Raw genomic sequence first — 11512 nt, 5'->3', positions numbered from 1 at the left:
TCTGCCTCCTGGTCTCGACTCGGGATTGTCATGTTTTGGATTTCTAATAAAATCGGCCATATTCCTAGAAATGAGAGCGGCCCCGTCCACGGTGGGATGGACACCATCTCTCCTAATTAGACCAGGTCTCCCCCAGAAAGACCTCCAGTTATCTATGTAGCCCACGTTGTTTTCGGGACACCACCTCGACAGCCAGCGGTTAAATGACGACATGCGGCTGTACACGTCATCACTGGTCCGATTGGGGAGGGGGCCGGAGAAAACTACAGTGTCCGACATCGTTTTAGCAAAAGTACACACCGATTCCACATTAATTTTTGTGACTTCCGACTGGCGAAGTCGGGTGTCGTTACTGCCGACGTGAACTACAATATTAGCATATTTCCGTTTACCCTTAGCCAGCAGTTTCAGATAAGACTGGATGTCGCCTGCTCTGGCCCCCGGGATACACTTCACTATGGCCGCCGGTGTCGCTAACTTCACGTTCCTCAGAATAGAATCACCTTCACTAGAGTCGGCTTTTCAGCGGGTGTGTCGCTGAGAGGGGAGAACCTGTTGGAAACGTGAACTGGTCGGTGGTGAACCGGGGGCTGCTGCCTACGACTATGCCTCTTGTCTCGGACAGTCACCCAGCCGCCCTGACTAGATCCCGGCTGCTCGGGAGCCACTGAGGGGGAGGATATGCTTTGTGAGCTGCCACCTCCACCAGGGTCTGATGTGACTCCCTCTACAGACTCTATCAAGACCTACTGACTACTTCGAACTATATTCTTATATTTCTTTTTCATTTAGCACAAAGTTACTCAGAAGTAATGAGGTTGAAATTGTCAAACAAGCAATAAAAGAAACCACAGAAACATCAATTTATGGGGGATTTACATTAATCTCACCAATGTGGTATTAGAATTATTATAATCCAGGTAATTTACGCATTGGCAATTGGTGATTTTTTCCCCCTGCATTTTTGCTGCTTTTTGCAGCTGCAACTTTTACTCTTTACTTGAATAATGGATTTGTACTCCTTATATTTTCTGTATGTCACACCTTGCTCCTATATCATGAAATAGGCTGCTCTTTGTGTCTTCTCCAGGGTCCCATTGAAAGAGATCCCAGGCATCTTAATCCATCTTCGTGGTACATGCCCCTGATCTTATAAATCTATCCTGAGGAGATAGTGCCAACAACCTAAGGCCACTTAAATAGAAATTGTTAGACAAAAGAAAAACATAGCACAATGCATTTTATTCTGCTGACGGATCAAACATGGTTTCATTAGCTCACAAACTCAACCCTCATGAAACTCAATGTTCAACATACTGATATGGTAGATGTACATTTCAAAGCATTTGAAGGTGCAAAATTTCATCAGTCTGTCTGAGATAGTGAAAGAATGGACAGAGATTTTCTTTCTACAAGAAAACACCATTTCAAAACTATTCATATCATCATTACATCAGAACAACTTTGGGAGTCAGCTCAAATACATCAGTGACAGCCATATTTCCTATTTTGTAGGTCTGGTTATACATGTGCATAACACATCTTCTGTCACAACAGATGAATTGCTCACAACACAACAGAGGTGTTTTCAGAGGGCATTAAAAGATGATGAACTAGACTGATGCCCAGCTGTTTTTCAATGATTTGCGACTTTTTTAATTTGTATTTTGTTTTTATTACAATTCTTTTTGTTTATTCTGAGAGAGAGAGAGAGAGAGGATCTATGTATTTATTTCACTATTTTTTTTATGTCTGCCTGAAACACTTCTGTAGTGCTAATGACATGTTTGTGTGTTTGGTTGTGTGTATTTGCAGCTCATATTTTGCGAAATCCAGATGCTCTCTGAATTTATTCTTTCCTATTTATTTTTGTCTATTTGCATGGGTTCTCTTAAGATGCAGTGCATTGAACCCCCAAGACCACTGTGCACATCTCAACATATTAAGGAAACAGGATTTTTAACTGGAGCCAAACCAAGGGGCGGTGGAGTCACTTCTTCTACTACTATCAGCGTTTGAGCTAACTGCTCTAAAGGTCACAGTGCTCACTCAGGTGAGCAGAATCGGCCTGCAAAGAGCACACTCATGTTGGTGTTATGTCTAATGAAGAAGAGGAAGGGGTGGTCTGCAGTGAACGTGATAGGAATCGAAGCAATGCGATTTGTCAAGATGCTGGCAGTGGCAACAGCAGCCTCAGTTCCCTCCTCATTCACCTCTACAAAAGCCTTATGGACGACTTTTGACAGCATCAGGTCATTGGCAGGAGACATGCCTGCCATACAGAAGTGGGACAATGTTTAACAGGTAACTTGATGACACAGGTATGTTTGTAATGTAACACAATACACGTCTTACCAGAGAAGTCACTTCTTGTAACATCAAAGGCATCCACCATGCCCATGCTCCTCAGGACATCATTCAGGTCATATGTCTCCTCCATCTTGAATCGAGGCAGATTCACCTCAACCTGACTTTGACCAATTAAATCTGGACGAGTCCACTCTACAAACTTCTCATAGGTCAGCTCCTTCTCCAGCTGAGGAAGGGCCAATATTAACAATTATGCTCTCTGTTTAAACACGTCTATTTGTTTATTGTATGTGTGTCTGTGTCCTACCTTCTCCAAGCCTGTTGTTTCGTCCTCTATCTCTTTGGGCAGGAAGATGATCATGCTCAGTTCCTCTGCCTTATAGGGTATCACTAAGACCTGCCCAAAAATATTTGTGTCATTTCATTCCTAGATTATCTGTGATCTGATTATTTCATCAGCATGAAAGACAGATTTCTGTTTGCAATCTTCTATTAGTTAATGCTTCTAGATCTGTATAGACATTTTGGTGATCAGGTACTCAACTGAGATAATGGACACCCCTCTCATTATTCATTGAAAAAATAAAGTTAGAAACAGTACATAAATAGATTATCATATAGAATTATAATAATAATAATAATAATACATTACTATTTTCAATAACCATTCTCAGCCGCTCGAATGCTGACAAAGACCAGAAAGAAAGCTCATATTACACCGATTTTAAAGTCTCTGCATTGTCTTCCTGTGCGTTATAGATTTTAAAATTCTTTTATTGGTTTATAAACCTCTTAATGGTCTTGCTCCTTCTTATTTATCTAACTTGCTTCTACCATATGAACCCAGCAGAGCCCCCAGGTCTTCTGGAAGTGGCCTTTTAACAGTACCCAAAGTTAGAACCAAAACATATGGTGAGGCATCTTTTTTATTATTATGCCCCCTGTTTATGGAATACCCTGCCTAAAGATCTGAGGGTGACATGTAATATTCATATTTTTAAAAGTAAACTTAAAACCCACCTTATATATATATATATATATATATATTTTATTTAGAATTTATCTCCTGTGTTTCCTAATTTTATTTCTTTTAATTCTTTTTAACTCAAGATGGCATTTCCGCAGTACCTATCTGTGTTAAATGTAACATGCGCGGAACATGAGTGTTGAGTTTGTGAGTTTGTGTGATCTTATGTATGTGTGTGTGGGGGGAGGGGTGGCCTTTATTTTCTTTATCTTTGATTGTAAAGCACTTTGTGCTTCATTTCCTTTTGTAAAGTTATTATTATTATTATTATTTATTTGTTTAATACTAAGCAGATTTCAATGATATTCACTCAGGCTGTTTCCACATTCATCACAAGAACAGGCAACAGCAATAAAAATGCCAAACTGCTTTACATAGTGTGTTGCCTCCACAATCTAAAGGGGTTTCACATGAAATTTGCTTTTGTTCATGGTTTTAATGTGAATATCTGTTGCACATGTGGTTTTATATTGATTAAATTTTTGACAAACTTGCAGGGTTATGTATTTGTTTGTGTTGTCAGTATTAAAGTGTAGTTGTGTTTTCCAAAACATGTGTTGTTAAACTGAAGATGTCTCCTGGATCTGTTTTGACTTTTGCATATATTAAGTATATATATGAAGTTGAAGTGGGTTGAGCTTTAGGGGCCACCATAGGGTTAGGTTAGGGTTAAAACAAAACCAAACCTAAAAATTACCTGAAAGTTGGCCTCAGGAAAGGTGGCAAAGGAGAATTCACCTTTGTGGTGCATCATCTTGACCGGCCTTGTGTCATTCTAAAGACAACAGGAAGCAGAAAGTAATTTGCTCAGCTGCTCTAAAATAGTGATAATTCTTGTCAACATGAGTGTTTTCCCTCCACATCATGGACACATGATATGATATAGAATCAAGAAAATCCTTAAACATGTAAAAATAATTTCAAAGTACCTGAAGTAAAATCAGTTGTGATCATCAGTGATCATTATGAAGCAAGACCATGTTGCAGCTGGTAGAGGTGGGACTCATTTTGAAAAGTCAATGTTGTGTTATTTAATCAAATTAAATTAAATCAAATCAGATTTATTTGTATAGCCCCAAATCATAACAAAGTTACATCAAGGCACTTTATATATAGAGCAGGTCTAGACCGTAGACCGTAGCGTAGGATGAGAATTAGAATTAGATTGTCAACTTCCATCAATGTAATAATAGTAGTAATGCTATCATTATGTTTTCTCCCATGAATCCATATTTGAATCCTACATTTTACAGGGTCATGGGAAATTAATAATGTACAGAGATTTAGATTCAACTTGATGAAGGCCTTCTGACCCTGACAGTTAGCACCCCCACAACATCTCATCAGTGGATGGATTTCAGGTTGCACGGTCCAGTGTAGTCTGTAGTACAATATGACTGACTTCAGGATAAACTGTACACAATCACACAACATCATTTCACAAACCCAGATTGCTTCTGTTCCTCACTTCATCTCCATCCAGTGCTGTTGATGAAGTGTTACCTTGTTTATTCTAAATTGCGCATCAACAGTTGCCTCCCCAAAGTGTTCGTTCCAGCTGCCTTTGAAGTAGATAGCATTTACTAACACCAGCCTGGACAGGCCATCCACCATGCCTTGTGCAAGCAGGTCCTTGATTTTATCTGGTGAGCAGTAAAAAGCAAAATGACATCATCACCAGTTTATAGGCAATAAAAGCACTTTACTCATATCAGTTCAATGTAAAGCCAGAAAACAACATAAAGAAACTAGACTCCTAATGATAAAAAAAAATGCTGGGTTGATTTTATTAGCTATCTGGGTAATATTTGCTATGGGCTGAGAGAAAAATGCATTTTGCATAAACACATATGTATGGAAGCATTAACACTTTTCTTTTCAATGGCTGTTGTTATTCCTTTTTTTTTTTAATCCCTTCATATTTAAGCTGTACTTTAGTGATGTTTCATGTCAAGTGGTGAGTTGAAGTGACTGGCAATATGTGATTGTATTAACTGCTTATATATATATATATATATATATATATATTCTTTTTTTTGTTTTTTTTCATTATTCCTGATCTTTCACTCATGTGTCATCTCCTACAGAGTGTTCTATATTTTGTACTCTGGAAAATTCAATAAAGACTTTTTTCCACAAAAAACAAAACAAAACAAACAAATTGTGCATTCAGATAAACAACGATAAGCTGGGACATGTCTTTGCAGTGTTTTCATTTTCTCTCTGTTGCTGCATCAGGTTCACTGTGTAACAGGTTTAGCTGGCATGTGTGGTTATCTGTCTCTATATGTTAATACTGTGATAGACTGGCTACTTGCCCAGGGTGAACCCCACCCTCAACCAATCTCAGCAAATCTATATGTACAGTCATGGAAAAAATTATTAGACCACCCTTGTTTTCTTCAATTTCTTGTTTATTTTAATGCCTGGTATCACTAAAGGAATATTACCTGAAGAATACAATGCACAAGACTCAAATGCAGCTGATTACTAAATACTTTATGTCCTATTTGAAATGCTTAAGGTGAATTGTATTCCCAGGGTATATAGGAGAGGCCATTTCATGTCATCAGCAGGCCTGGAGTTATTTCCTGCTTACATTCAAGCTGTGGCGCAACTCAGAAGTTGTCAGCTGTCACATAATGCCTAAAACAAAAGAATTATGTGAAACCACAAAGGCAGCCATTTTGGCACTACTGGAAATTGGCATGAGTGAGAGACAGGTAGCCAAAAAACGGAAGATCTCCAAGACAGCCATTCATTACACCAAGAAAAAACAAGCCGAATGTGGTACTACCTAATTGCTAGCTGGTTGAGGCAGGAAACGTCTTTCTACCCCACGAGATGACCGTGCACTCATCCGTTCCTGTGTCAGGAATTGTCGTCACACCTCCAGGGACCTTAAAAATCAGTGGGCACTGTCATGACATGTGACTTGTTCGGCAAGGACAGTTCGAAACCGACTTCTTGAAGCTGGTCTGAAGTCACACAGGGCACGGAAGAAGCCCTACATCAACGAAAGGCAGCAGAAGGCCCGGTTACTCTTTGCTAGGGATCACAAGGTTTGGACTGTTGATGACTGGGCTAAGGTTCTCTTCAGTGATGAATCCAATTTTGAGTTGATGCCCACTCCAGCCCACTGGTTAGGAGGAAGCCTGGAGAAGCCTACAAACCAGACTGTCTTGCCCCTACAGTAAAACATGGGGGTGGATCAGTGATGATCTGGGGTTGTTTCAGTATGGCTGGCACTGCAGTGATTTTGGTTATTATCAAGAAAACATGGGAATGGCTCTTAAATTAAACTCTTATGAGCTATTTTTGTTGTTATCATTATATTTGTCCAAACAAATGTACCCTTAGTTGTACCAGGCATTAAAATGAACAAGAAATTGAAGAAAACAAGGGTGGTGTAATATTTTTTCCATGAATGTAAGATGCTTCCAGGTTCATCGGCTTCCTCCCAGAGTCCAAAAACTTGCATGTTCAGGTTAATTGCTGACTCTAAATTGCCAAAGGAGTGTCAGTGTGAATGTATTTGTATAAATTTTATATACTCTTAAGGAAACTAATTTAAGTCCATGAACCAACAACAGGTCCCCAAGGTGCCTGTGCTCGATAGAAACCAGCCTCTCACAGTAAATGTAAGCGCTCAAAATGTCTGAGACACTATTATTTAAACTGAACTTCAGCTGCACTGAGGCCACGCATAATTCAAAAATTAAAAAAATAACAGAAATAGAAGAGTGTACAGAGTACAGAGAAAAGGCTGTTTGGACACATACACTCTGCAACCTACCTTGTGTCTGCATCTCTACCCAGCTATTGATGTTGACCCTGGCCTCCTCTGGGGCAGACTTGAAGTCCACAGTCTCTAACTCAGTGTTGTAGTACTTTCTGGTTTCTTCTAAAAAGGTCTGGAACAGCACATTTGAACAATCAGTTCAGGCGGCTCACAGGTACAAGACTTAATTTTCAGGTGTGGCCCTGCAGGTCTATGTTGTTTTCTTTATCACATAAATAATTAAGAAAAACCGCACAATACTTTATGTTCTATAATAAATGAAATGCTGAAAATTGGATAAACCACAAAAACATATCTGTGTTAAACGATACGGCTGTTACTAATTGAACTTCCTTATATCCAATAAATTTGAAACATTGCCTAAATTGAGTATGGGTTCTATGATCATATCATTATAAAATCTATAATTAATTTATGAAAATTACATGATAATTATATTTGCTTTGCTGGTGCTTCCACGGAAAATAATTTATGTTATTAACTTCAGTTGTATTGCAGGTGAATCTTTTGTCAAATTAAATGGTGCACACACACACACCTCAACAAACTGGTAGGACTGATCCCCAAACATTCTGTTGGCCACACTAAGGGCATACGAAGCGTCAGGCTTGTTTAGCTCACTCAGCAGTTGGGAAAAGCCAGAGTGGAATTGATCCAGAGACTCCTGAGATTTCAGGTACTGCAAACAGCCAGACAAGACCTGTATGTTACATTAACACACTTTGACAGGCAACTTTGAAGACAATTTTGTGTTAAGTTATTGTGGATTGTTGAGTAATTAGCTTACTCTTAAATGATGACAACATAAACCAACAGTTTTTTCTGCGCCATTACTGTGTTGAACCTCTATAAGTGTTATTCAGTTTGTCTAACATGCTGACATGATGTGATGTCAAGTGACACTGGACTGTATTTATTTGGTATCAGTATTCCCTCTATTTGTTGTAGCTACCTTTGATCCCAAGAACCCAAGTTTTTTCTTTATGAGACCCCAACACTTTTTGGAGAGAATATAAAAACATACCAGACAAGAGCAAAATTATTAACCCATAATCTAACCCCCAAAATAATATTTTTACACTTTGCACTGTTGCCTTCCTAATAGAACAAAGAAAATAAGGAAAGTCTTGTTCGAGTGTGGGGACATATAATTTCCCATCTGTTGCATAAATTATTCATTCATTCATTCATTCATTCATCTTGCATAAATTAAGAATAACACATTTCCTCAGGCCACCCAATTCACCATAAAAATTCACCTAACTGTGTTACCACCTTGAGTAGATACTGTGGAAGTCTAGAGGTCCGCTGTATCTGTGTCTGCATCTTTATCCGTGTCTCTAACTGTGACTGCATTGGCGACTGTGTTTGAATCTGCAGTTGATCTTCTGCCTGTGGCTGGTTCTGCAGCTGCGGCTCAGTGAAGTGGAGGACCTGAGATACAATAAGAACACATGGAGTTCAATATTGTGTGTGTATGTTAAGCATAAAAATGATTTCATTTCCATTAACTAAGAAAGGAAATCTCTCCACGTTCTGGTGTTAGGATGACATGTAAAACTCAGGTTGTGCTTGTACAAGCATGTTGTCTCATTTGTACTCAATGGCAAGATTACACACCTTCACTGACAAAGTCAGAAACACGTACAAGTAAAATTCCATAATGGGTTTGCAGTTTCCAGTTTGCAATGTATGTATTTTATAATGAATTAACCACTGTTGAACTTCATATTCTTATTGTGTTACCACATGCAAGAGTGGATTAAGCCAAGCCTTATTTTCCTTTTGGCAATTGCTTTTTTTATTCATCTCAAATTAGTGTTTCAAAACTACTTCAAGATAACCTCTGGGTAAGATGGCCACATCACTCCCTTAATGGTTCCACTTCGCTGGCTTCTATGCAATTCAGACAACTAGTTTATATAGTTGCTATGGTGTTGTGTGCTCATAGTTAAGGGTTAGGGTTACTCCTGTGCATTTCATACCTATTTAATCTACTGTTACACAAAACCCCTCACCCATGTCTTATTTATGTGTCATATATAATGCATCTATTGTCTTCATTCAGAACTCAGTTTGTAATGTGCTCAGTGCCTTGTGAACATGGCAGAACTTGAATGTCACACCCTTTCCCTTTTGTTTTGATGCAATAACATGGCGCACAAACTCTAGACATATATTGAAACTGTAACTAGCTCTCACAGTTGCCTGTATAATCACCTTATTCCAAACTAATGGATTAGCATGATAGCTGTGTTACTTAGCAACTGTTATACAGTAAATTTCCATAGGGTTTTAGTGTGTGTGACTGTGTGCACATGTGTGTGTCCTGTACCTCTGACATCTGTGTGGCTGTGTTGCCTCTGGCTCCCAGCATCACCATAGCCAGGGCTGAGGAGATGCTAAAAGGAGAGAAGAAAACATTTGCAGTCTTGTCGTTGTCGCTCAGCTTGCTGAGCAAAGCCAGTGAGAAGGTGGTGTTGGCCTTGGCCAGAGGGGTTGATGATGCCATTGTGTCTACAAAGAAAAGACAGCAAATCTTCATTATCAAGTCATAAAGTCATGTCATAAATTTTAAGTTTTCATTTATGTCTTTATCAAAATAATATCTCACTGTACATTTTGATAATGTTGTTTCTAACCATAAATATACAATAGACAAGACATTATGATAATTTATAACGTATAAAAACTTAGTATTTGGTATTTCTATCAAATCTTACTCAGATTTTACTCATGACTACATAGCCTCTGCTGCCTTTGAAAAGCTGGTTAAAACAGGAAATTAGTTTGATTTTATCTCGCTGACCTATCTTAATTTCTGACTTTTGATGATGGTGACAATAAGACAATCTGTACTTACAGAAATTCGCTTTCAAGTCAGTAAGGGATCTGTAACCTTTTAGTTGTTGTAACAACTGTTCTGTTTGAGTCAGCACTCTGTAAAGTAACAGACAGACACACCCAAAATGAAGTAGGTGGCTGCACCTTGAGAACATGTCTAGAAATCACACCCTTCTGCCTTTATGATCACGTGACCCTGAACAGGTAAGCAATAGAGAAAAGGCACAAATGGATACATGGATGGAAGGTATATGTGTGGATGTTTAGATCCATGGATTGGCAGAAACTGGGAAGATTAACTCCAATCAGCTACTGATGAAATAATTATTTCCAGAATCATTGGACGTTGTGAGAAGAAATGGTTCAAATCAATTCACGACAAAAGGCTTAGGTGAGGTGACAACAGGTTTAAAAAATAGCAAAGAACATATGTAATTAAAACATGTGTCAGAGTTCTGTGAAATTCCTCAATTTTAACTTTGGAATCGCCACACAATCATATTCATGCCACATACCAGTGAAATTTTCCCTCACAGACAATTCCAAACTGATTTTACTTCTTATATCAATCTACCATGAACTTTCAACATGGACTCAATAAAGTTACTCAATTACACGATAAAGCCAGTACTTCACCCCTGTTGCCTTTTGGAGAGAAGAACTGTCCTGAAACATGTCCTCCAGCTGCATCAGTGTCATCTATTGGACCCGAGAAGAAGAGGGAAGAGTTGTACAAAGTTCCTAAGTTTAAAATAGTTTCAGTAACTCTGAAATTTCATGGTTATCAGTGAACACAAAAATTTCTGAATTTACTTCATTTAGTTCCTCCTCTGGGGCTAAAGGTTTTAAATTACACTGACATGGTTTGCATAACTTAATGTGGCATGCTGATTGATGCGTGCTGATAGTGTTTCTATTTAGAAACGGTTTGAAATTTTAGTCATTTGGTTGTTTGAGGGATATCTCAAACTAATGGGAGGGATAACTAATGGTAAAAGCTGAAAAGGCAGTTTATGAATCAGAATTCAGGAATTATCTCTTACCCAAACGAGTAATTAAAAATTAAAAGTTAAACTATTACAATAACGCCGAGCCTCTTTGAACTCTCCTCTCCTATAGGTTTCAGAAAAATCATCCCAAAAACCAGGTTTCCCTCCCCCTTTGTGTTCATCCCACTTCACGATCCCAGTGCCCCTGTTAGAGAATCCACATGCAGGTTAGTTTTAACAGAAAAAACTACTACATTTCCATCCTATATGCATGGTGCCTCTTAGTTCTCACACTGATGACTGTAACATTGCGATATCCTCATATCCATCTATCATTATATGCGGTCCATTCACGCCGTTCGAGGAGTCGTCGCTAATACAGCGGAAGCATCTGTTACGAGTTTTTATATATATTATCACATCGACACAGTAGATTGTGGGTCAGAGAGAAGATGACATGGACGTGGAGTGTAAGATCAGCTCGGAATAAACAGTTCCGTATGATGGCAGTTATCGCGGCATTAGGTCCTCCGGTGAGGC

At 38.7% G+C, this 11512-nt stretch overlaps 1 protein-coding gene across 3 annotated transcripts; it reads right to left on the bottom strand.

Moving 5' to 3' along the window:
• Positions 1-603: 603 nt before the first annotated feature.
• Positions 604-11346, bottom strand: LOC115060873 (leukocyte elastase inhibitor-like). Of its 3 annotated transcripts, XM_029529007.1 has the most exons (12): positions 11265-11346; positions 10620-10682; positions 10003-10079; positions 9475-9656; positions 8415-8573; positions 7678-7818; positions 7134-7251; positions 4841-4980; positions 4035-4112; positions 2618-2707; positions 2356-2536; positions 604-2272 (listed from the first exon to the last, which is right to left on the bottom strand). In XM_029529007.1, the coding sequence occupies exons 4-12, from the start codon at positions 9649-9651 to the stop codon at positions 2046-2048; spliced, it is 1311 nt and encodes a 436-aa protein (XP_029384867.1). In that variant the 5' UTR covers positions 9652-9656; positions 10003-10079; positions 10620-10682; positions 11265-11346; the 3' UTR covers positions 604-2045. The 3 variants fall into 3 exon arrangements, with proteins under 3 accessions (XP_029384867.1, XP_029384868.1, XP_029384869.1); XM_029529008.1 differs by lacking the exon at positions 11265-11346 and having other exon boundaries at positions 10620-10822; XM_029529009.1 differs by lacking the exons at positions 10620-10682; positions 11265-11346 and having other exon boundaries at positions 10003-10095.
• Between the last annotated feature and the right edge of the window lie 166 nt (positions 11347-11512).

The sequence above is a fragment of the Echeneis naucrates genome, chromosome 20 (genome assembly GCF_900963305.1).
Source record: "Echeneis naucrates chromosome 20, fEcheNa1.1, whole genome shotgun sequence".
NCBI lineage: Eukaryota > Metazoa > Chordata > Actinopteri > Carangiformes > Echeneidae > Echeneis > Echeneis naucrates.
The sequence above is the reverse complement of the archived record's forward strand: the minus strand, read 5'-3'. Positions and strand labels throughout refer to the sequence as shown.